The sequence below is a fragment of the Lagenorhynchus albirostris genome, chromosome 2, assembly GCF_949774975.1.
Source record: "Lagenorhynchus albirostris chromosome 2, mLagAlb1.1, whole genome shotgun sequence".
In the NCBI taxonomy this organism is placed as follows: Eukaryota; Metazoa; Chordata; class Mammalia; order Artiodactyla; family Delphinidae; genus Lagenorhynchus; species Lagenorhynchus albirostris.
In genome coordinates this window covers 48,365,452-48,391,720 of record NC_083096.1, presented here as the reverse complement: position 1 = coordinate 48,391,720, position 26,269 = coordinate 48,365,452, and the positions used below count along the sequence as shown (strand labels likewise).

At 47.0% G+C, this 26,269-nt stretch overlaps 1 protein-coding gene across 1 annotated transcript in view; it reads left to right on the top strand.

Moving 5' to 3' along the window:
- CACNA1E (calcium voltage-gated channel subunit alpha1 E) overlaps positions 1-26,269 on the top strand; it is a 358,420-nt gene that overhangs the window by 266,208 nt on the left and 65,943 nt on the right. Inside the window, exons 9-19 of the mRNA XM_060132060.1 lie at positions 7,260-7,375; positions 11,823-11,876; positions 12,495-12,584; positions 13,532-13,741; positions 14,523-14,635; positions 16,272-16,384; positions 16,748-16,879; positions 17,585-17,657; positions 18,500-18,617; positions 20,660-20,727; positions 22,209-22,306. Of these exons, the coding sequence (XP_059988043.1) occupies positions 7,260-7,375; positions 11,823-11,876; positions 12,495-12,584; positions 13,532-13,741; positions 14,523-14,635; positions 16,272-16,384; positions 16,748-16,879; positions 17,585-17,657; positions 18,500-18,617; positions 20,660-20,727; positions 22,209-22,306 (1,185 nt within the window). The remainder of the gene's footprint in view (positions 1-7,259; positions 7,376-11,822; positions 11,877-12,494; positions 12,585-13,531; positions 13,742-14,522; positions 14,636-16,271; positions 16,385-16,747; positions 16,880-17,584; positions 17,658-18,499; positions 18,618-20,659; positions 20,728-22,208; positions 22,307-26,269) is intronic.

Here is a 26,269-nt window from a genome sequence, read left to right as displayed (position 1 = left end):
CTATGGAACAAAGCCAATCACTTATTTATCAATATACAGATGAGCTGCTTTGTGAATTACCTGTGGCTCCTTTATAGGTTCAGAAGTTCATAAAATATAAATTAATTTTAACATTAACCTAAATATGACTTGCAAGACAACTCTACCTCCTCCCCACCACCCGCCCCCCAGTCAAACATGATAAGCGCACATGGATGTTGTACCTTGTCTGAGATTATCTACATCATTCTTGCACTTTATCTAATTGTGAATAATATGGAACTGGTTATGTATGAATAGTTGATTTGTACAAATTATGCCTCTCATGTAAACTGCTAAAAAACAAAAGCAGTCACAAATGTAAATTCACTAAGTCAGACGTAGGAAGAAAATTGTACGTAACCGTGCAGTATGGGGAGATAGATCAGCCTCCTTCTTCGTTCTGGTAACTGAAGTTTAAAATCCCAAACCTTGCATACACATGAGACAACCAGAATAGAGGCTCAGCTGTGCTCATCTCCACGTCATCATCCTTCCATCTCTGTGACAGCTGTGTTTTGAGGGGAACTGCCATTTCTCCTCCCAGGAAAAAAAGAAAAGACAGCCAAAAATTATGGATAACAGAATTGGGTAAGAAATATTTGAATGAAATGCAATGGATTTCCCCCCCAGTTTTATTGAGATATAATTGACAGGTAACATTGTATTAGTTTAAGTTGTGTTAGTTCAATATTTGTATGTATTGTGAAATGATCACCACAGTAGGTTAACATCCGTCACCTCACATAGTTACATTTTTTTTCTTGTGATGAGAACTTTGAAGATCTTCTCTCTCAGCAACTTCAAAATACACAGCACAATATTGTTAACTACCGTCACTATGCTATGCATTACATCTCCAGAGCTTACTTATAACTGGAAGTATGTACCTATTGACCACCTTCACCCATTTCCCCCACCCCCTGACCACCACCAAAATGTTGTTTCTATGAGTTCAGTTTTTCTAAAATTCCACAAATAAGTGAGATCATACAGTACTTGGCTTTCTCTGACATATTTTACTTAGCATAATGCCTTCATTAACCCATATTGTCCCAAATGACAGGATTTCCATCTTTATTATAGCCAAATAATATTCCATTGTGTGTGTGTGTGTGCATGTGTGTGTATACACACACCACATTTTTTTATCCGTTCATCTCTTGATGGGTACTTAGGTCGTTTCCATGTCTTGGCTATTGTAAATAATGCTGCAGTGAACATGGGAGTGTATAATGTCTTTGAGAGAGTAATTTCAATTCCTTTGAATACATACCCAGAAGCGGGATTGCTAGACCATATCGTAATTCTGTTTTTAATTTTTTTGAGGAACCTTCGTACTGTTTTCCGTAGTGGCTGCACCAGTTTATATTCCCGCCAACAGTGCAAAAGGGTTCCCTTTTCTCCACATTCTGACTGTTATCTCTTGTCTTTTTGACAAGAGCTTTTCTAATACATGTGAAGTGATATCTCACTGTGGTTTTGATTTGCATTTCCTTGATGATTAGTGATGTTGAGCACCTTTTCATGTATCTGTTGGTCATTTGTTTGTCTTCTTTGGAAAAATGTCTATTTAGTTCCTCTGCCTATTTTATAATGGTATTTTATTTATTTTTTTTTTTTGCTATTGAGTTGTGTGAGTTCTTTATATGTTTTGGATGTTAACCCCTTATCAGATACATGATTTGCAGATATTTTCTTCCTTTCCATAGGCTGCCTTTTCATTCCATAGGTTGCCATTTCATTGAATTTTTATCATTTTACAGTCTCTTACAAGAATCCACTCAGGACTTCCAGGCTAAAACAGATTTATTCCTGCTCTGGTTATGAGTAGGGGGGTTTCGTGTCTTTCTGATGGCAACACTAGCTGAAGAGGAAACTGAGACAGAGAGGTTTACTGCCCAGTTTATTAGCAGCAAAGGTTACCTGGGTACCTAGCTCTGAGAATTGACTTGGTAGTATTTATGCCACATCACATGGGGATTTATTTTTGTTTTCCTGAGTGTCTAGATGCATCTCAGCTTGAGTTCTGTTACATATAGGGGTGTGGAAACACTGGATGGAGGAGATGAAAGGGAGCTGACTACCCATCCTCTTACCTTGAGCCACAGGCTAACGCTAAGTGCTCTTAGGGGACATGAGCACTCTTCTAATGTAAGCCAGACTTTTCTCCTTTGAACTTCCTGTTGCTTGATCCAAGGAAACTGGATAAATTGAGATATCCATAGGGCCACTCCTTGAGGCACCTTTCATTAAGAAGTTTGGCAGTGGTCATCGAGATGGCTAAGTAAGGCAACGGCCATATGTTTTATCTTTGCAAAAGCATCATCATCTGAATAACCCCAGGATAATCCTCTATGAAGAGGAGAGAGTACTCAGGTTCTCAGGGAAGAGAGGGGCCAGTGGGAGGAACACATTTCCCTTTCTTCCGTCTGGCTACATATATACTCACGAGACTGGCAGACATGTTGAATCTAAGGTTAGAATAATCACTTATTTTTGGCAGGTAATAGAGCTGAATCCTGTTTGTCCCTGTGTTCTCCAGAATGAAATATGTGTATAAATAAATGGTGACGGTGATATAGACACAAAATCAAGCAGCACATCACTAGCTTGACTAATGCTACAAATTAGTAGCATTGATACTAGGTCCTTATTAACCCAACACAGAGCAATGGATTTTTACGCTGCTCTCTCAATTAAAAAGATAGTCCTTTTAGAAAAAACACAAAACTCTGTTTTTATGTCCTTACTTTCCTCAACCTTTGGCTGAAAAATAAATCCCTCTTGTGGATTTTAAATGTTGACTGCTACCTAACATGGAAGACAGCTCAGGCCTCGTAGAAACAGCACTTCATCTGGAATCAAAAGGCATTCATTTGAATTCTGGCCTGCCTCCTGATAATTTGGTCATTTTGGGGAAGTAACCTTTCTGAACCTCCCAGGGTTTTTGCAAATCTAAATGAAATAATTTACATGAAAGTGATTTAGAAAATAAAAATTTTACAAATGTGGCTTAAAAAGCTTAATATCTTATTTATCATCTATGGAATCTACTATAATACGAGGCTGTGGATGAAACTTCATTGGTCCTTGATAGAATGTGATATGATTCAGCCTCTACTTGGCCTCATGGAACCTTCCGATTAGTTAGAGAAAAGCCGTGGGCACACTGTGATGTCACGGGAGGGGGTTAAGACGTGTCGTGAAAGACACTGGTGCCAGACTCTCTGCCCTAGGCTCCCAGCTGACAAACAAAACAAAGCAAAACAAAACACAGAAGGCCACGTGCTATAGACAGTATGCTATGATCCAGTTTTTGTAAAATAAATAAGAGCAAAGATGAAAAAAAAAAAAACACAGAAGGCCAAATGATAAACATAGTACAGAGGAACCCCAAACACAGCCCTTCTTCCCCCCACTGACACGTGGGAGCTGCTTAGGAAGTAGCCCCGTTGGTGCATACTCTATTTCTTTTAGCCAAGAGGCTTCTTAAAAAGACCAAGCCAGATTTGTTGGGCTCTGGGCCTGTAAGATGCCAGGTGGGAGGGTGGGAGGAAATGGGGGCCTGCAGTGGCAGAGGAGAGCAGGGAAGCCAGCTGGTGAGACTGGAGCCAGGAAACTTCCAAATATACGGGGAGGTTAGGCTGCGGTGTCTTGGGCTATCCCACCGGAAATCGAGCCACGCGGTCATCCTGGGGGTCAGATAGAGGTGCCACGCTGCATACTTCATAGACGAATGCTACAGAGATTTTAGTGGAGTCAAACAAAGAAAAATAGTGGTGGCAGTGTCCAGGAGTTACCTGGCAACTGCTAAATTCCCGCTAGTTCACCTGGCTCCATTTGGGTCAGTGCAGAGATGCTGCGCCCCCTCATTTAAGCCTTTGGGAATCAGGTCAGAGCTATCAGTGTGCTCCTCAAGTCAGCCTGGGTATCTTTAATAAAATAATCTGTTGAATAAGTACTATACGCCAGACCTAGTCTAGTCCTGGAAGATGCAAAGTTGAGTAAGACAAAATGTTTTCAAAAAGCTCACATAGAGGGAGAGAGGCAGTCACATGTACAACTCACCACAATAGAGGTCTGGCTGTAACATGAGCTGTGAAGAGATAGAGATAAGGTAGAAAGGAGGCCAGAAGACTGGGGGCAAGGGAGAGGGGGAGGGGAAAGCTAAACATTAGAGGTGACATTTCAACCTGGCCTTGAAGGAGATCAGCTCGGTGGTTTGTGACCACCTAGAGGGGTGGGATAGGGAGGGTGGGAGGGAGGGAGATGCAAGAGGGAAGAGATATGGGAACATATGTATATGTATAACTGATTCACTTTGTTATAAAGCAGAAACTAACACACCATTGTAAAGCAATTATACTCCAATAAAGATGTTTAAAAAAAAAAAAAAGAGACTCAGGCAAAAGGTAAGAACAGATTCTGGGCAGTGTGAATTAAACCTTGAGATCCCTCATTGCTTTTTCAGGAACTGTGGAAAGTGTGCTGTGTTTCAAGCATGGCCGTGATGGGCTGCAAGTAGGAAGAGATAGATCAGATTGATGGGAGGTGAGGTTTGAATGAAAGGTTCAGATCCAGCTGTGAAGGCCTTTGAAGGGTCTGTTAGGTGTTTAGCAGCTGTTGGAGGAGACTGTGGAGGAGGGGAGGATAGAGTAGAGAGAAGAGGGAATTTAGAAGATCTGAGGGTCGTGGTTCCTCTTAGTGGCTGGCCACTTAACTCCCTTTAGATTCAGTTTTTGGGTTTTTTTTTTTTTTGAATTTTTGAATGTTATTTATTTTTTATATAGCAGGTTCTTATTAGTTATCTATTTTATACATATTAGTGTATATATGTCAATCCCAACCTCCCAATTCATCCCACCACCCAGATTCAGTTTTCTGAGCTGGAAAATGGAGATGTGGGTAATAATGCAGATGCTAAAAGAAAGATTATTGTGTTCCCCTGCTCATAGCTTGCTTAAATTCTCCTTGTTCAATGTCTTGCTCAAAACATTACCTCCTGCAAAACCCTCTTGGATTCCCCTAGAGCATAGTTGGAAAATGAAGACACATACATATGAAAATATAAAGAACGCAGCATATAAATATGCCACTGGGCCGGCAGATATGCGGGGAGCCTGGGCTCTTAGAGCAGACAGGCCTGGGTTCCAGACCTGGTTCCATCTCTTACCTGAACCTGAGCAAGTTGTTTCACTTTTACATCGAGGCTGAAAATACATGTTCTACCTCCTTCTCATTTTGGTTGTAAAGATTAAATGCACAAAATGGATGCAGGTGCTTGGAAATTAGAAAGTGCTCCATAAATGTCACTCCCTGGGGTTATTATTTTCAGTTTGGAAGTGGCAAAATCCAGTGCACGTTTTAGAAAGATAACTGGAGTAACTGTGAAATAGATGAAATGAAGGGAAGGGAGATAGGTGGTTGAGAGACCAAGTCGGTGCTATTGCAGTGTCCAGGCAGGAAAGGATGAGGACCAAGAGGCAGTAAGGATGCAGAGGGAGGCTGGGTCCAAGTGCTGTTCTGAAGATAGAACCAACAGAACAATAGCATTCGTCAGACAGGAAGGATAGGAAGAAGACAAAGAACCAAAGGTAGGAACTTTGGTAGATGGTGACGCCATGAACCAAGCTAGCTGTTCGTTACTTTCCAATTGCTGAAATCCAGAGGGGCAGGTGAGAAAAGGAGGTGTCCCAGGGCTTAAGTTCTGTTACCCTGACTCTCGCTGGCCCTGCTCAACTCTTCCTTCCCCCACAGCAGCCTTAGGAGAACCCACCGAGCTTGAAACCAAGCCCAGGAGAACTTCCCCTGCCCATGTGCCTTGTCCCCATGCCCTTAGCCTGATTGTGACCATTGTAAGGTGTCTGTGCCCGAGGAATCCCTCTCTATCTTGGAAGGAGGGGCTGTATGAGACCCAAACCGGTATATCCCTCTGCCTCGCGGTAGACTGGCGCCTCTCCTTTCCCTGCACCGGGGCTGGGGCACGTCCCTCAGCCCCTGGCTCATTTCTCCTCCCTGGACATGAGGGAGTAGGTGGCAGGACCCACAGTGGGTGCTCGACTCTCTTATCTTCAGGCTGTTGCTCTTTATGGACGGGGAACACCTTGAATAAGTGGATCAGCTTCCAGGGCAGTAGGAGAGTGCGCGAGCCGTGGCTGGGAGGCACTACGCTAGCAAGGGGTGTTCCGGCTGGAAGGGTGTTTGGTGATGAGACGGGCATTGGTGCAGAGGTGGTATCTGGAGGGGCCTGTTAGCAAATGAATATTTCTTGATCCCCATTTGTTCACTCGTTGAATCTGATCATCTTCCTCTCTGCCAGGGAACCCTCGTTCCTCTTCTGTCTTCTTTTTCCCATGGAGCTTCCGTTTTTGTTTTGTTTTGGTTTTGTTGTTTTTAATCATCTTGTACCACAGAGTGGCTCTGGTCCCCTGTGTCTGTTAGTGGGCTCTGTCTTATCTCTGACCCTCATGCTGTCTCATTTGCCCCTCCACACCACCCCATCTTCCTTCTGTCTTTCTAATGGAGCCATGTGCCCTTCCTGTGTCCTTAGCTTTCTTGTTTAATCTCGACCAGCCATCTTCAAACAGCATTTCAGCCCTTCTAGGCCTCAGTGTCGTGGTCTTCCATGGCAGCCCATACTGATCACCACAGGGTGCAGGCCACCAGGGGAAGCACAGCATTATGGGTAGAGTTCAGATCCCAGCAAGTGACCTCTCTCCCCTAAACCTTGATTTCCCCATCCGTTAAATAGGAATTTTAATAGTGCTTACCTCATAGGGTGATTTTGAGGATTAAATGAGTTAATGGGTATGAAAAACTTCATATAGGCTGGCACGTAATCATCAGTCAATGTACATTAGTCACTGTTGTTATTAAGAGCAGAAAGGGTAGCTGGGCCCCTCAGAGGGTGAAGGACTTCCGTTGTAGCCGGAGAGACATAACGTAGTATTCTGGAAGCTAGCTGGTCACGTTACTAAGTCAATACCTTTCAAAATAGAGCAAGCAGAGAGCATTAGTGCTGACTGGAATGAAACTGATCTGCGAAGGCTTCCTGCAGGAGGCTGGACGAAGTGCATTTCTGTGCAACCTTTTAAGGAGATCCCCGTTGCAGCCTGGGACAAGGGAAATGGGGTATACACAGTGCCTGTTCAAACATGCTCTCCCTCCTGCTTGTTTCACCCTTTCTTTTAGTCATGGCACTGCCCAAACCTAGTGAATCTTATCTGCTTTGTCCACAGGGAATTTGCCAAAGAGAGAGAGAGAGTGGAGAACCGGAGAGCTTTTATGAAACTGCGGCGCCAGCAGCAGATCGAGCGTGAGCTGAATGGGTACCGCGCGTGGATAGACAAAGCAGGTAAGGCCTGGGGGCTGGAGGAGGTTGGTGATGGGCTGCCCAGACATCAGGGACCTGCCCCAGTTCCCACTCCCAATACTTGCATTCAAAGGGGCGGCCTAGACCAGAGCAGAGAGAAGCTCAAGATGACTTGTTGGCTTTTTGGATTCCCCGCTGGTCCCTTTTTCTCCCTCTGGAGTCTGTCCCAGTTCTTCAGCCAAACGCCTTTCACGAGGCAGGCATTTTAGCAAGGTGAACTGAGTAAAAGGTAACATAACCCATGAGTTTGGGCTGATGACATTCTACACTACTACTGTTACTACTACTACTAACAGTCTGTTCATTCCACAAATATTTATTGAGAGCTTACTTTGTGCCAAGTCCTGTTCTAGGCACTTAGGATACAGCAATGAGCCAGAGTTCTACCTTTTTTGTTTTTCTTGGACCATGCCACGCGGCTTTCAGGATCTTAGTTCCCCAACCAGGGATTGAACCCAGCCCCCCCACCCACCGCAGTGAAAGTGCTGAGTCCTAACCACTGGACTGCCGGAGAATTCCCCCAGAGCTCTACTCTTGTGGAGCTCATTACCCTGTAGCTGGGGAAGGCAGCGATGAACAAAATAATTACTTTTGATAAGGTGATAAGTACAGTGAAAACAGATCAAGGTAGGGTTAGGGGTTTAGGGTAGGTTGCAGTCTTAAATAGAGGGTCAGGGTAGACCCGTGTGAGGAGAGATTCGGAAGAGATGAGGGCGTGAGCCACTGGGAGCTCTGAGGGAAGAAGACCCCAGTGCCCAGGCTCTAATGTGGGAGGGGCCAGGAGCCCTCCAGGAATAGCAGGAGGTGTGAGCAGGGGAAGGTGTCAAGAGTAAGGATGAGGGCAGCTCTGGTGGGAGCAGAGGCGGTAGATTGTGTATGACCTTTACGGGCCACTGTAAAATTTGGGACTTTCCGGTGAATGAGGCAAGAAGCACAGGAGGGTCTTGAGCAGAGAAGGGACATGCTCTGTTTAAGATTTTAAAGGAGTACTTGGTTGCTGCCCTGAGAACAGACAGTAGGAGGACAAGGCCAGAAGCAGGGAGACTGATTGTGAGGCCACTGCAGTAAGGCAGCTAATAGATGATGGTGAGAATTGGTTTTCGCTGTTCCCTGCACTGTCATCAGCTCCCCACTCTGTGGCTCGGCCTCGGGAAAAATTCTTGCCCAGCCCCGAGGATAGGTCCAGATTTATCCCGATTTCATTAACCCACAGAGCCCCCAGGTGCAAGTTTGACTGTGGCTCTGCTGCTTATGAGGGACATCGATCACCCCACATCTGTCAGTAAAAAGGATGTATTTGATTTCCGTATTATTTGAAAGGTTGCGTTGCATTGGTGTTGTATATCTTCCCGAGCAAAAGAGTAAACTGTTTTTTAATTAAAAAAAAATACACATGATAGTCAGCATCTTTGCTGTATTCCTGGTAGAAAGCAGAGAACAAAGAGGTCTCTCTGGAAAAAATTTGGACTAGGATTGGATACTTAGGTGCCTGACCCTTATTCTTCTCTAAGCTTTGGAATGATGCTACGACGCTTATTCAGATCACAGCACACAAAAGCTCTCTCAGTTCAGGAGTCAACTTTGGATTATCTTTCAGGGGTGAGAGGGCATGTGTGATGGAAAGTGCCACGTCAAAGCCAGATAAAAGCCACGTCTCATTTGGGACTTGCTGCTTCTGGAAGCAGGAGCCATGAGAGTGGTGACTGTACTTCCATTTTGCCCTTTGTCCTCTGAGGCTCTTGTGTGGAGGTTAATGTGAATCTCCCCTCCCTCTTCCTGGAACAGTATCTCAGCAGATTTGCCTCCAGGCCAGGCCGGCAGCTTGAAGTTCCCAACTGCCCTTGGCTTCCTGGGCAGGGGAGCCGTCTGACAGACCACCCTAGCGAGTAGGCTGGCAGCAGAGCTGGAAGGCAACCCTCCCTGCCCTTGCCACGGCCCTGCTCGGGGTCAGGCAGCCCGGTATGCCGCTCTTTGCGGCTCTGCTTTTCAGTCGCATGCAGAATCCCAAGGCTCCACTTTCTTCCAGTTGGCAAAGCCAGCACTCTCCTTCTAAGCAAAAAAAGACGCACCGCGACGTCAAATTGTGCTTCCTGGCCCTTCCCTTTACAAGTGGAGCGTGAGTGATTCAGAGACATATGGGTTACATTTGCCTGGAAAGACATGCTCAAGTTCGAAAGCGAACTTGGCAAGAGGCATGGGGGGGGGGATGGGAGGGCCGTTCCAGCCCATCCAGAGCCCTCGAGCGCTTCCCAGAGGTACTCAGCAGCACCATACACCCTCCGTCCGCCTTGGGGGTCCTCAGATCTGCTGATCCCAAAGCCCCGACACTGCCCAGAACGAAAAAGACTCTCTGGCTGAGGTCGTTCATGTTGCTATGAGGTATTTTAACAAGTACCTAATTTTAAAAGGATGCCCTCCAAAAGCAAGTGCTATTAATGACTTTAAAACCCTCTTTGTCCTCATCAAGGAGCAGCCCACCAATAACACTTAACCTGTCAACTTAGTTTTGCCAGAGGACTGTACTTAAAAAAGAAAGCTAAATGTTATGACTTTATAATGGCCATCCTGCCTGGTACCCTCCGAGCCTCAAAATGTTCCCCTCCCTGGGAAATACATTATATGCTCTCAGTTTTCTATGCAGGTGGAATTATGGTAATAACTTTACCCTCTTATGCCTGTCCTTTTACTTGTTAGAAGTGCTTAAATTAAAGCATTGCTTCATAGACCCTGCTGCAAGCTTTTCCCCAGCAGCTGGGATCTTAGGGAATGATTGCTGGGGTCTCCAGCTCCCTCGCCTGTGGCTGAGACAGGGGCGGGGATCAGAACTCATCCACACCACTCCCAATAGTTGGGCTCAGAATCCCAGCACACATGGGACAGAAGGGCTGTTTTGTTGATAAGTTTGGAGGGATGTCAGTGAGGCATATTCTGATAAGTCTTAGCAGAAAATAGTATCCTGCCGATGATGACGCCTCTGTGGAGTACAGGCTGCTCCTGGGGAGGCCAAGAGGGGCGTCCAGGGGACTGAGTGGTTGTTTTCCAAACGCCAACAACCAGATACATCGTCCCAATGCCAACCAGGCCTTCCACTCTCTGACACCAGTTGGGGTGTCCAACAATTCAACTCAGTTCTGACGCGAAGTTAGTGCAGACACCACAGGTGAACGGCTCCATCCCACAAGGCTGCCTCTGCTTTATACACACCAGCCACAGTGGGGTCCCCAGGTGACCTGCACCTCTTCCCGGCTGACTAGAATTTCAGAGGGCTCCAAGTTTGATAATTAGTTAGAATGACTTACAGAACTCAGGAAAAACTACCACCAGTTTATTATGAAGGATACAAGTCAGTAACAGCCAAATGGAAGAGATACATGGGGTAAGTAAGGTATGAGGGTGGCGTTTGGGGGGCACGCAGATCCTACATGCCCTCTCCAGGCACTTAACCCTCCCAGTACCCTGATATGCTCACCAACCCATAAGCACCCCGGGCCCCGTCGTGTAGGGTTTTTACGGAGGTTTTACGTAGACATGATTGATTAAATCATTGACCATTGGTAATTGAATAGTCTCAAGACCCTCTCCCCTCCTGCGAGGTGGGAGGGGGATGAGACTGAAAGTTACAACCTTCTAATCATGTGGTTGGTTTTTGGGGGAAACCAGCCCCCATGCTTACACTAACTAGGCCTCTCCCACAGTGAGTCATCTCATTAGCGTACAAAAGACAGTAAATTCCAAGGGTTTGGAAGCTCTGTGCCAGGAAGGTGGACAGAAACCAAATATTTATATTTTATTATATCACAGGGACAAATTCATGATAGGCCCAAGCCTCTTCACTCAAGCTCTGCTCAGCTAGGCAGGATGGAAGTGGTGGCGGGGAAAGGAGGCAAGCCCATAAGCCCTGCTCCTCTCTTTTGGGTGGCTGTGAGAATCTTCCTCCGCCCCTTCCTTAAAGGAGTAGGCTAGAACCCAAAACACGGTCTCACCTTCAGAATGAAGGGGTAAGGTGTTATGACCTGGGGGCTGCAGACAAGCAAAATTAAGGGAGCTCCTGCTGCTAGAAAAGGTTTAAGGAACCTGGGTAAAAGAAAAAAACAGAAATGGAAATTTGTCATTCTTATCAATTTAGGGGATTTTAGTTAAAAAGATCAGCTTTCGCTCTCAGGGCTATTCTCCTAAACAGTGTATCAGAGACAGAGCTGAATCTTACCGATCACCCACCAACACCCCCTCACTGAAGACCTTCCTTTCTGTTCTGACCTTCGGGTGCTCCCTTCATGACCTTTGATGTCTTGCTGATGCCTGTGACCAGCTCTGAACTCTTTGCTCTCTCTCTGTTGCCCTGGAGCCAGAGCCGTTCCTGAGGGATTTTCATGTTGCAAAGTAATTTGGCATTTACCGATCATTTACTAAACCATTTGTTTCCATATAGAGGAAGTCATGCTCGCTGAAGAAAATAAAAATGCTGGAACATCAGCCTTAGAAGGTAAGGAAGTGCTCCAGGGCCTCATTCCTTTCGCATTTGCCCCCTCTTCTGCAGAGGCAATCTCTCTTGATCAAAAGAGGAGAAAGAAAGAAAAGAGGGGCGCTCTGGGATTTGAAACGCGAGTCTCTCTGTCATAAAATCCCTCATGCTTTAAAATGAAGGGAATTGAGTCATGGATTTAAATGTTTTTTAAAGTGATGAAAATGAAATCCAAGAGTTGCTTTGTTCCAGGGCGTGTGCTTGATACGGGCAGTGAAAAAGCCATCATACAACCAATGGCACAGAAAGGGATCTTCTTTGACAATTTGTGGGGATCATCTTGGGACCACTTTCATTGGCAGGAAGTGACATTGTTTATGAAGAACCAGAACAAATAGATACGGAGTACCTGTTACCTACTGCATTTAGATAAGCTCTAGCAAGGCTTCGGGAGCCTTGTCCCATGGGATTCAAGAGCCTCGTGTGTCAGAGGTGCTGCTGACTTCACTAACCCTGGCTCGGGTATTTAAAGGCAGGCGCCTGTGTCAGAGGGGCCTCTTGCCCACAGTCCTCAGTTCTGACCAGACTGATCCGGTTGTTCTTGTGTCCTCTCCCTGGCCTCCGCCTTCCCCGGTGTAGTGCTCCGAAGGGCAACCATCAAAAGGAGCCGGACGGAGGCCATGACGCGGGACTCCAGCGACGAGCACTGTGTCGACATCTCCTCTGTGGGTGAGTGGAGGCTGTCAGATCTCCTTTCACTGCTCTGAACCTCCTCTGAAAGGGAACATCCTGTCTTTGGAGAAACACCACCAGGAGGAAGGGAGGCCAAAGAATCCAGAACTTTGGGATGTAATTAGGAAAAGGCGTTGGAATCTAATCTAGTTGACAATGACTTACAGAAAAAGATGGACCAGGGGATACTGTTGTGTGAAACATGGGGCTTAGGGCCAAGAATCCAACCCAGATTCTTCGAGTGTGGCAGATGTATCCCATCGGCATATATATCCTATCTCTCCTGGATGTGATAATGAGAACCCACTTTGGGAAATTGTTCAAAGGATCCTGAGGACACCCATTTGAGAACCTGCAATCATTTGCTTAATCATAGTAGCATCTACCTACTTCCATCGCCTGCTTCCATGTGATACTTACACAAATTCCTACTGACAACCCTTTAACATGACTGGTGTTCAACCTCAGGTTCCCTTAGAGATTCTGGCTGATGGCAGATTTTTTCCTCCCCAGATAAAAGGGAAGGGTCTGACTTCATCCTCCAAAGCAGAAGAGGCGTACAGAGCTCATCGCTGCTTTAGGCTTCCAGTGGCAGAAAAAATCACAAATGCGGCAGGATGATTCCAGTGCCCGAAGCATATTTAAAAAGAAAAGCCAGAGAGAAGCCCAATCTGTTACAGACATAAACACGATCCTGTTAGGATTCAAGATACCGGCTGGATGCCTGGTGTCCTGCCTGGGGAATCCTTCCGTTTCCTAGGACTGAGGGTGCCCAGAGGAAAAGCAGGGTCCCCTGCTGTGCTGTGGAAACTCTTAGCTCATAACACGTGGCAGTACCCTAGCCCTGGGACCAAAGCTGCCCACCTTGCCCTGCGAATCCCTGCTTGCCACGGAGGGTGATGTCCTTTGCAGCCTCATTCTTCCTCCTTACTTCTCCCACTTAGGCACACCCCTCGCCCGAGCCAGCATCAAGAGTACAAAGGTGGACGGGGCCTCCTACTTCCGGCACAAGGAGCGGCTTCTGCGTATCTCTATCCGCCACATGGTTAAATCCCAGGTGTTTTATTGGATTGTGCTGAGCCTCGTGGCTCTCAACACCGCCTGTGTGGCCATCGTCCATCACAACCAGCCCCAGTGGCTCACCCACCTCCTCTGTAAGTGAATGGTGGCTACTGGCTTTCACGGCAGCTGCTCAATTGGGGTGTGAATGTCAAGAGAGCAAGGTGTCACGTGGGCCTGGCCGTGGTCCTGCCCACCCAGAGTTCTGCCTCTCCACCACGTTGTGACCGAGGCCAGAGCTGTCCTCAAGGGGTCGGGGTTATCACACGACCATTCCTAGCTGTCATTCGTTATTGAATCAGATGAACAAATCTTTGCTGATGAGTCAACAAGATGGTGTTGCACCTTGGGTAGTCTAAGGCCAGCTTAGTGCCTTACGTAGGCTCAGCGACGTAGGGTGTCTTGGTCACCAAAGTCCTAGGGAAAAAGTTCCTAGGGAAATGGATACCTTCGATAGACCAGAAAGGAAACGTGTAGGTCAGCTCTGGGTAAGGCTGCCGCTGGGCGCAAGTGAGGCTCCCAGAGGCTGTCACTGCCGGGAGTGTGGAGAGCGAATCCAGCTCTTTCATCAAAGCCATGCTTAAGCCCTTTCTCTCTCTCCTGAGAGCCATCTACCATTTGAAGGGCAATGACAAAGCCACCTGTCAAGAGAGCAAAGCTGACCCTGTGGAGTGTGCCTGGGACTCATTCTGGGTCTGAGCGTTTTCAGACTTCGTTAGGTTTTGCCTGGCACTGAGCTGGCATGGTCACTGCAAGTCCCGCTTGTGTAGGTCCTGCTGCTGTGGAGGGTTCCTCTGTAGGTGGGGCGATTGGACCGGGGAGGGCAGAAGCCCGTGCCATCCATGGAACCAACGCTTCTGCCTTTAATGCTTTCAGACTATGCAGAATTTTTGTTTCTGGGACTCTTCCTCCTGGAGATGTCCCTGAAGATGTACGGCATGGGGCCTCGCCTTTATTTTCACTCTTCGTTCAACTGCTTTGATTTTGGGGTAAGTGCTCTGGAGCCCGCCCATCCTTCTGCCAGGTGTTGCTATGCCATGGTTTGAGATAAGCAGCTTGCTCCGGGGCTCTCGGCGTGAAGCACTGAAATCAGAATTTATAAAAGGGGAATAGATAGGATTAGCAAAAAGGGAGGTCAGGAATGCGTGAATCCTTGCCGTACTAGGGTTTGTTTGGGTCTTTTAAATGCTCTTTTATTTTTAATGATGTTTTACTGAATGGTAACACACATACCATAGAGTAAACACTTTGGTAAATTTTACAAAGCTACCCATAGCCAGTTTTGAACCACTTATTATCTTGGGGGAAGCCTGGGGGAGAAGGACAAAAGACTTGATTCCAGAAGGTGGTTCAATCAAAAATGAGCAACTTATATATTTATTTTTTGAGTTCACTTTAAAATTGGGAAAATTATCTGGGTATACCCTTAAACATTCACGCACATATGCACATACACACTTGTGTATTAGCAAGTCCCCACATAGACTACTTCACCCAGTGTCCACTTTCCTAAATAATATTGATACATAAATGTGTGCGTTACTAACAGTCTTCAAGGTGCTTTCACATACATATTTGTCCTCCACTGCTTGCAGGGGTCCGATGTCCACGATGTTAGGTGCTGGGAGTTAGGCTGCCCGTTTACACATGAGTAAATAGGAGACCTCGTGTGCAAGTTCACACAGCCAGTTAGCAGCAGAAGTCGGTTTCAAAACTTTGGGTTCCTGAACCATCTCTCTTTCTGCCAAACCTACTTCTTTTTCTGCCAAATCTCCAGTTAGGTGCTAACGATTCTGAGCCCTTGCCAATCTGCATTTTAACTTGGAACATATGCTTCTGGGTACAGGCAATTTTCAGGCATAATAACTAGTGAAAGACCATTTTCACCTTAGTTCCCTTATGTACATACTTTTCAGCATTGCTGTGAGAATTAATTTTTGTTCTTTCTCCTAGTGCAATGTGTGGAATATAGTAGGCTTTCAATAAACACATAATTAAAGCGTAAAACAAATTGGATGGTTGATTTGACGTTGCTATTTCTATAGCAGTCAGATTCTACGCCACCAAGTAGTACCATCACGTTGGGGTATGGGGTCCTGAGTGACTGAAAGATACTTCATGTACAGGTGACTGAAACATTCTTGTTAGCACTAAATTCTAGGACAATGAGAGAACGTGGATCTTCTCAGAGGTTTTTGTATTGGAATGCAACGTGTATTAATTTAAACTTGTTTTCTCATCTGAGGACCACTCTTTTGTCTGTTCAAGGTGTTATAAGAACAGTATGGCTGTCAGATGTGTGCAGAAGTGGTGAATGACTACTGCAGTTTTCACAAAGGACAGAACAGCAGTCAGTAAAGCAATCTGTAGTATGAAGGACGAAATTTAGCAAGGGGAGTGGGGAGCAGTGGGGAGAGAGGTGGTAGAGTCTTGTTTTTCCTTGGCAGCCTTCACAAACAGGTGGTCCTGTTGCAGGTGGGCTGGGTGGGGGAGGGGGGAGTTTGAATTTCACAATGGCCCAGTGAGAGCTGTTGGTTGCGGAATACAAGATTGCTCCTCTCTCCTCTTCCTCATTCACCTCCTCCTCCTTTCCTCATCTCACCGTGGCTGGGTTTGGCTCTTTAGGTCACAGTGGGCAGCATCTTTGAAGTGGTCTGGGCGATCTTCAGACCTGGTACATCTTTTGGAATCAGTGTCTTGCGAGCTCTCCGGCTTCTAAGAATATTTAAAATAACCAAGTAAGTGATCAGAATCTAGACTCTTCCCAACCACTTTCGAGAGTGGACGCTTCTCTCTGCCTTTATTATATTTATTTCCTTCCATCCCCACATGCCCTTACCACATGATCCCCTTTCTGACTCCACCCCCCACTCCGTTCTCCAGTTCCTTCTTCTTCTCCGAAGATTAAACCAGAAAAATGCCCATGATGCCATATCCTGTGCCACATTCCCAAGGGAGCCACATTATTGCTGTCATCTCTCCTTCCTACAAGTATGCAGATGCGGCTTATCTCATAGACCACCAGGCAGATGCCCAGCTGTGCATGGAGATAATTTGGTATTTAGTGTTCACTGCTGTAATGCTATCTGGGTTTTTTGTAGGTATTGGGCATCCCTCCGGAATTTGGTGGTCTCCTTGATGAGTTCCATGAAGTCAATCATCAGTTTGCTCTTCCTTCTCTTCCTCTTCATCGTTGTCTTTGCTCTCCTAGGAATGCAGCTGTTTGGAGGCAGGTAAGCACCAATGAACTCTGCATCCAAAGGAGCCTCAAAACCTAGACTTCAACCTGTGAGCTCTGGGGTCACTATTTTTTTTTTTTTTTTTTTTTTTTTGTGGTACGCGGGCCTCTCACTGTTGTGGCCTCTCCCGTTGCGGAGCACAGGCTCCGGACGCGCAGGCTCAGCGGCCATGGCTCACTGGCCCAGCCGCTCCGCGGCATGTGGGATCTTCCCAGACCGGGGCACGAACCCGTGTCCCCTGCATCGGCAGGCGGACTCTCAACCACTGCGCCACCAGGGAAGCCCTGGGGTCACTAATTTGATTGCCATGTTAACTATCTCGTTTGTTCGTGTCTGTGGCTCAAATCAACCACGAGCATGTGTGTGGAACAGATATCTCTGTTTTTAATCCGTTCACACTGTACAGGGTTCTTATTGAGGGGACCCCTCTCTCTGGAGCTGTCCCTGAAAGGTACAGCCTGGGGCTTTGTAACTCAGGATCAGCCCAGACCCCGTCCCATTACCAGGGCCCTTCAAGTGCACAGTCCCCCAGTAGTAGTCACTAAAACTGTCTTCATAAGTTACTGGGATGAGGGGAGAGTAGGACACAGGGGGATGTGGAGAAAGGGGAAAAGTAGTGATGAAAACGGCATAATCTCGGGAAAGGAAAACTTGGTGTGTGAGATTTTCATTTCATTCTCTCTGAATTTCCTTTTTCAGGTTCAACTTTAATGATGGGACTCCTTCAGCAAACTTTGACACCTTCCCTGCAGCCATCATGACTGTATTCCAGGTATGAGACGTTAAAAAATGTTACTTGGGATCCCTTGGTGCACACACTATAGAGAATTCTCCCTTTCCTCTCCAAGCTCCTCTCAGGCAGCTGGGTACTCTTGCTTATTGAGTAATCATCACCACTATAATTCCTAGCGTTTCTATAGCTATGTCCTTACCAATAATAAAAGAGCTCTATTGTGATGACCTCATTGGCTTTCTCCTTACACTTGTGAGTTTGCAAGAGACGTTAGTCAAAGTCATTCAGCAACATCGCATTTCTGGTTTTATGAAATTGGAAGTATCTTCAAACCCACCTGTGCATTTAAAGAAGCATCTTTTCCACGCACCCCCCCCCCAAAAAATTTTTTTTTAAATCATGGGGGAAACTCAATCAGTAATGTCTAAGAGCTAAAGGAGAACGCTATTTAGCCAGAATCTGAGGCTGAACCAGAACCCAGGTTTCCAGAACTGGAGCCCATGAGGCCCTTTCCAATAATGCTGCTGTCTCAGGAACTGTATCTTGGCAACTCCTGGGGACAGTCAGGCAGTGACCAGACCACCTCATCTGTGTGATTCCCACAGGCCGGGCACAGCTGATGTTTGGGTCAGGGTGGGGAGACTCTGTATTTTGAGGAATAGAATCTTTCCTTTTGATGTTCTCCTTCTGTTTTCAATGTCTCTTACATATCAGAAGGAAGTTGGGGATTATTCGTGGCCGTGACACTTCTTTCTCTCTCACAGGATAATCAAGCAAGGGGTAGATGGAAAAGACCCAGGCCCAGAATTTTCCCCCTTCCGTTGACCCCATTTTCTCATCCAACCCAGGTCTCTGATTTGCCTGTTGTTTGCTTTGTGTAGATCCTGACGGGTGAGGACTGGAATGAGGTGATGTACAATGGGATCCGCTCCCAGGGTGGGGTCAGCTCAGGCATGTGGTCAGCTATCTATTTCATTGTGCTCACCTTGTTTGGAAACTGTATCCTTTCTAAAAGACTTCTCTTGGGCTGCCTGCAGGGACCAGCATGTGAGGAGGAGGAGGTGATGGTAGCGGTGCTGATGGTGGTAATAGTGGGGGGCGGGGTAGCACTGGGGTGACCATTGCTAGGTGTACTAAGAGGCACAAGGATCCCGATCTAAGGAACATCTGCTAGTTGGGTAAAGAAGATAAATATAAGCAAGTATCATCCAAATGATCAGATATCATAATATCCAAGTTATCAGATTATCATCACAAATAAAAACATACGAGTCTGTTATAGTAAATGGTTGGAGATACAATGAGCTGGGGAAAATAAGAAAAGACAGAGATCACTATGGGCTGAAATAGTGACAAGATTATAATACTAATGAATTAATTATATGGTTTTGTTTTTACTTTTTTAAAAAAGACTTTTATTTAAGTATAGTTGATTTACAATGTCGTATTAGTTTCAGGTGTACAGCAAAGTTATTCAGTTACACATATATTTTTTTTTTCAGATTCTTTTCCCTTATAGGTTATTACAAAATATCGAGTATAGTTCCCTGTGCTATACAGAAGATCCTTGTTGGTTATCTATTTTATATATAGTACTGTGTATATGTTAATCCCAGACTCTTAATTTATTCCTCCTTCCCCCTTTCCCCTTTGGTAACCATAAGCTTGGTTTTCTGTGTCCGTGGATCTATTTCTGTTTTGTATATAAGTTCATTTGTATCATGTTTTTTAGATTCCACATGTAAACGATATCATATGATATTTGTCTTTCTCTGTCTGGCTTACTTCACTTGGTATGATAATCTCTAGGTCTATCCATGTTGCTGCAAATGGCAATATTTCATTCTTCTTTATGGCTGAGTAGTATTCCACTGTATATATATCCCACATCTTCTTTATGCATTCATGTGTCAATGGACATTCAGGTTGCTTCTATGTCTTAGCTATTGTAAATAGTGTGCAATGAACATTGGGGTGCATGTATCTTTTCGAATTCTAGTTTTCTCCAGATATATGCCCAGGAGTGTGATTGCAGGATCATGTGGCAGCTCTATATGTTAATATAGAACAGAGCCTTCCACATAGTAAGTTCTCAAAAATATTAGTGTTATGATTAATGCTGATACTACTGAGCATAGCTGACATTTATCGTACTTGTGCTATTCATGAGACCCTGTACTAAACGCTTTCCAGGCACTATTGCATCTAATCCTTACCTTATAAGACTTAGAGGAAAGAACTCAATCAAAGACAAACAATTAGTAAGTTGTGAAGGGAGACGAGAAACTAAGTGCATTTAATTCCAACATCCATGGCTGGTCATGGGCTCTAGACCAGAAAGATTTAGGTTTTAATCCCAGCAACTCTGTTTACCAGCTGTGTGGCCTTGGGAAAGTCACTTAATCTCTCTGAGCGCCTAGTTTCCACATCTGAAAGGACGAAGCAATATCTCTCTCCTTTGATGGTTATGAATAGTAAATGAGATAATTTGCTTGAATGTTACGTTATAAACTGCAAACTTCTACATGATCATTAAAAGTTTTGGGGGGTGGGACTTGCGTTGAATTGGAATTGCTAGAGTGAAAAGGGACAGCCATGTGCTGCAGCTATATTTTTGCATTTTCCATAGCCTCACAGAACAGTGATATTTCTTTAAGTTTTCTGCCCTGAAAACTTCTAGGGGCCAGAGCAGACTATAAACTAAACATGAAAAACCCATAAAAAGAAAGCTAGGCAGTGAGTCACAGAAATGGAAGGCCAGTTTGTCACAAAGTAGCTCACTTTGCCCTCTGGGAGCTTTGATTCAGGTATTTCTTTGTCCTGTACAAAGAGATGACTTGTGGAAGGAGAGAAGACATATTCTCCATCAAACAGAGTTGCATAACATCTCTCTCCCTCCCCCGACAGCCCCTGCTTAAGTGACTCTGGGGTGGTTTCTGTTCCTGCTGGTGTCCCAGGCAGGAAAGGCCTGGAGGTGCCCTCTCAGCCTTGCTGGGGCCTTTGGCTTTTCTTACTTGCCCATCCTTAACTCATCACCCCAGACACACTGCTGAATGTATTCTTGGCCATCGCTGTGGACAATCTGGCCAATGCCCAGGAGCTGACCAAGGTAAAGCATTGTTCTCCGGGGACCCGATGGTTCCCTAGTGCCGTTGGGTGCCTGCTGGCCTTTGGGGCTGCGTCCAAAAGTCTGTGTTGCCTGGCTCAAGCCTGCCAGGAAGGCCCCTTCTGGGAGCTTGTGGACAGCTGGAGAGCCACACATCCATGAAAGGAGCCTGCTTCACCCTCGTTGAGTTTGCTGAGCCTTGGAGCAGACTGGATCTCTCATGGGATGTAGAGGATAATCACTTAGTCACTGCAAACTCCCAAAGATATCCTTTGCAGAATTATGCCCTGGAAAAGAAAGAAAATACCAAAGTCCTGGATTTAAGTCCCACCTCTGCTCCTGTGACCTGTGGCTGTGTGACCTCAATCATGTGCCTTCATACTTCTGGGTTTGGGGGTGAGAGGGGCCAGGAGCATCTCTGTTCCTAGACTGTGTCTCCTGGGGTACTCCAGTGGCCATGGTCATCTTGAGGGAAGTTTCAATGAAGCTAGTTGCTACATTGCTCAAAAAACTGTTCCTTTCTTTCCTCTGAGTCATTTCTTCAGGGGTGGAGGCAATACTGATTGCAGTGGGATGGTCTAGGGAGATGAGTGAAAACTTCTCCCCATGTAATACACATTTGGTTTGGGGCAGAGCCCATAGCAACCTGGTGATGTTTCCGTGACTGCTCTTCCCTACGTCCTTGAGGGTCTTCTTCTCTGCAGGCAGGGAGAAATACCAGCTCTAGTATCTGAAAAGCTGGCTGTAAGTCATGCGTCTACCCCTTACTGGCTCTTTTAGCTTGTGCTTGACCCCTGGTCTCCATTAGCCTTGCTTCCTTTATCTGTAAAAAAGGAATGATATATCTGCCTTGCATACCTCACAGGAGTACTGCAAGGATCAAGTAAATTGATGTGTGTGAAAACCAGAGCAGGCTCTGAAGATGTGTGTATTCCTAGGAGCTCTAGTCATTTTACCTGAACCGGCTTTCCTTGCTGTCATCACACAGAGGGACATTTATGAGCAGGAATGTGGGTGAGGGGATAAGGTCCCTGCCTGGGCCCCAGGGTGGGGTCACTTAGCTGTGCAGGGAAGAGGGCGTGATGGGAAGTGTGGTGTTTACTTCAGGGGGCTGTGCCTGGAAGGTCCCCCTCCATCACTTCCAGACACTGCAGAGCATCTGAGAAGTGTCGGCTCTGGCCTCTGACCTCCACAACCCCGGCCAGCTCCCCTGAGGACTGGCACTGGGGTAGAACTGCACGGCTGTCCTGAGAAGGTGGGGCAGGGTGGAGGCCAGAATTGCTGGCCAGGAGGCTGCTGTCTCAAGGGGGCTGGCTGCTGGCCACCCGAGGTCTGTGAGCCAACCTGACCTCATTCTGCCTTGTTTCACCTCTTGCCCTGCTTGTCTCGCTTCGCCTGGTCTCCAGAACGCCTTCTGGGAGAGCCATGGGAGCTGCTGTCCTTCACGAGGATCCCAGACAAAGCCCTCTCTGCTTTGTGTCTAGGATGAACAGGAAGAAGAGGAGGCCTTCAACCAGAAACACGCGCTGCAGAAGGCCAAGGAGGTCAGCCCGATGTCTGCACCCAACATGCCTTCCATCGAGTGAGTCGCTGTCCCCACTTCACAGACCCCTGGGCTCCTGTGCTGACAGCCAGTTGCTCAGTTCCAAAGCTGTGAACTCTCACAGGGCGCCTGCTCCATGCCAGGAAACGTCCTGTGAATACAGCAGTGAGCAAGACAGGCTCTCTTTTTTTCACAGAGCTTTTATTTCAGTGAGCAAGATAGCTGATAAATACACAGAAATAATTTTAGATAGTGAGAATAGCTATCAAATACATATAACAGGGTACTAAGGCAGAGGAACAGGAATTGGGTGGAGTACCTTCGGGCGATCTGGGAGGGGTTCTCTGAAGAGATGATAGTTAAGCAGAGACCTAAATGTGTCGAAGATGGTCGTGTGACATTACGAAGGTGGAACATCCCCAGCAAGACCCAGTGTGGCTGGTATGAAGGGAGCAAGGGGGAAGAGAAGGAGACATGGCCCGGGAGGTTCTGAAGGCCCAGGTGAAGGACTTCAGCTTTTATTCTAGTTACAACCATAGGAGAGTCTAGAGGGGAAGGGTGGATAGGTTAGGATTTACACTTTTAAAAGGTCCCTGTGCTCTGTGGAGATGGACTGTAGGGGCCCAGACTGGAGCCAGGAAGACAGAGGTTGGCTCTTAGAGTAAAGTAGGTGAGAGCTGGTGGTGGTTTAGACAGACCATGGTAGCAATGGAGAAGATGAGAAGTCATCCCATTCAGTCTGTATTTTGGAGGGAGAACCAATAGGATGAGCTGATGGAATAAACGTGATGGAGGTGGGGATGAAAAAAAAAAAAGAGAAGAAACAAACATTTCTCCCAGGTTTTTAGGTTTGAACCTAAGCAACTGGGTAGATGATGGTGGTATTTACTGCTAGCCTGGAGAACAGTGGAAATCCAAGGTTCATTTTGGCCACGTTAAATTTGAGATACTTGTAAGACATGCAAGTGAAGATGTTGAACGGGCTGTTGGCCTGTGAGTCTGGAGTTTAGAAGTCGGGGTTAGAAATAAGGATTTGGGGGAGCATTTGCATTTGGACGGCATTTTAGCTGTCAGCCCGGGCGGGCTGACTCAGGGAGAGGTGGGCTGGAGAAGCGAGGAGCTGAGAACAGAGGCCAGAGCACTCCGTGCCTCGAGGAAAACCCGCGAGGAGACTGATGGGGAGCAGCCCGGAGGTGGGAGAGAGAACGAGGGAGCGTGGTGTCCTGGAGACGTGGGGAAGAACACGCTTCCAGACGGAGGGCGTGGACGGCGGAGCTCAGGACCGTTGAAAGATCACGTAAGATGAGAACAGAAAAGGGAGCGTTGGGTTTGGCAAAATGAACGCTGTTAGCGACCTTCCCGAGAGCCGTTTCAGTGGCCCAGTGGGAACAGAATCCAGTTGGAGCGGATTAGGGAGAGAATGGGAGGTGATAAATTAGAGTGGCGAGTGTAGACTCTTTGAGGATCCAGCCTGGCCCTGTGGCTGCTGGTGGAACCGGCAGGCCATGGGCCCTGCGGGGCGACTGACCACTGTATGGTGCTGGGGGAGGGCCTTGGAGAAGGGCCTTGAGAAGTGACCACAGAACCACGGAATTCCTGTTGTGGCTTCTTGGCCGTCCTGAGAACTTAGTGAGGGGTCCTGCGGTATCACTGGGGAGGGTCTGAGAGCCCTGGCAGCTGGACCTCTAGCCTGGCCCCAGACCCTGTCATCTATTACTAGAAGCTGATCAGGGGGGAGCCCTTCTCTGCCCAGAGCTCGTGTGAAAGCCTATGAATGTCGTCGGCCTCGCCTTGTAGGAACATTCCAGAGTTCTGTGTGGGGACCTCCCTCCCCTGCATGAGAAAAAAACTCCCCTCCCCCCCACCCCCGGCAAATTTTTTAAAGATTGATGAAGAAAGGTGAAACAACTCCTTGCTCCCTAGAGCATTCTCTGGGCCTTGAGCAGTTTCTACTCCACTTTCCCTGCACTCATGAGTCTGGGCTAAAAATACATATACACAGGTATCCAAACATGCTGGTGGGTAGGGCTGGCTGTCACTTAGCAGTAGGTGGTTCTATTTACTGAGATGAGGAAGCCTGGAGGAGGAGTGGGTTAGAGATACGCGGGGGAAGGATGCTTGGCCCAGAGTAGAAAATCACTATTTATGGAATGAAAGAATGAATGAGATGCTGGTAGGCACATGGCAGTAGGCATTGAGCTGTGTGCGTATCCGGCCACAGTGAGGTGGGAGAGGTGCTGTGACCATCCAAGATGAGCAGAGATCCAGGCTTTGGGTGCAGTGCTTGTGCTGCGAGGTGGGTGCTGCAGGTGGAACGTTGTCAGGGTGTGTGTGCGCTGCCTGGGCTTACAGCCCAGACTCCTGACTTCCGGACTACGGTATAACTAAGTGCGAATGTGGTGTCCATAGAGAAACACGGAAAGAACATTGTTACAAATTAAAAGGCCCAAGTGCTAGTCGTAGCTCGGTCCCTCACACGCTGAGGGAACCTCCTGGCATCTCAGAATCCCTGTTTCCCCATTTTCGAAACGAAGACTACCAACCACCCTTCCTGATCCACAGGGTCCTTGCAGGGTGTATGTGAGGTCATATATGCATGAGTTGGAAAGATGCTTCTCTGTGATTTTAGGTATGAAGACATATTAATGGTTGTGATGGGATATGAATCTGGATCTTTGTATGCGCGACTGGAGAAGTGAAGTTTGAAGTGTGTATCTGATTTGTGTGGAAATTAGAGGTTGGTTCTCTCTTTTGCCTGGCGCGCGCGCGTGTGTGTGTGTATGCGCGTGTGCGCATATGTGGGTATGCACACATGTGAGCATGTAAGAGAGAGAGAATTCTTCCATGTAATTACACTCTTACACATGTGCTCCTGGAGGGCTGGCATTTGAATATCTGAGAATTTGCAAATAGCCAGTGGAAGGTGCTTTTCCTGGTGGGAGTGCATGCTGCCCGTCTAGAGCGTGTGCTTCTCTTTCTCTGTGCTGCCCGTGCTTCCTGGCATGGCCACTCTACGTGCATTGCAGCTGTCAATGCTGAGGGGTGCGTTCATTTGCGGAGCTCACAGGTGTCTCCACAGTGATACCCACATCCATTCCAGGGGTGCTCATGTGCATTGCGCCTCTTCAGGCTCAGACCAGCTGCCTCTGCTCCCTTTGCCCACCGTGGACCACGCTTCTCTGCAGATGTGGACACGGCGTTTGAACAGTGCTAGTTTGCCTGCGTGTTCTCCACTGGTGGGTGTCAGTTTCATCGGGGAAGGAGCAGCATTTGCCAACCTCCCAGGTCCAGGCAGGGCCCATTGGGCCAGACTGGGTTTGTCAGCCCAGGAACTGGGGCAAGCTCATTCCACAGGTGTCCCAGACGTGCAATCCTCCACCTGAGCACTGACAGCTTCATTTTTCCTGTTTGCCTTTGTGGGTGATGCCTCTACCCTACCATTCTGACCTTCCTTGTGTTTGAAAGGACACAACACGTGTGTATCTGTAGAAGAGATTTTTCCCTGTGCAAGGCCAGGAAGGTTAATACTGTGCTTTACCCAGCTGAATAGACTGAACATTGAAGGCCTCTGGTCAGGGCCACTGCATTGCACACATGCAGGGGACACTGCTTACATCCTGAAGTATGTGGACAGCAGCCCACGGAGTGGGGGCCCCGCCTTTGGCCGTGGGCTACTTGGTGGCCTCGATGGTGTGCATGGCAGTGCATTTGTTCCCTGCATGTTGTGTGAGATTGGAGTGATGAGCTGGGGAGTCACACCCTTGTGAATATCCTAGAAATGATCAGGGGGAAATACAACTCTTTGTCCAAGTTTACAGGGTTTCCAAAATAGGTCTCTGAAGGATATTTAGGTGAAAGCGTGAGTGCCAGTGGGGCTTGATGACTGAGTATCCGAAGCTGTTACCTCCGGGAAGCAACAGACCCTTTGTGTGCCCGCATGTTTGCTTCAATACTAGATCCGTGTGTTTGCACACAGCAAGGAACCAAGGCCACTCCCTTGGA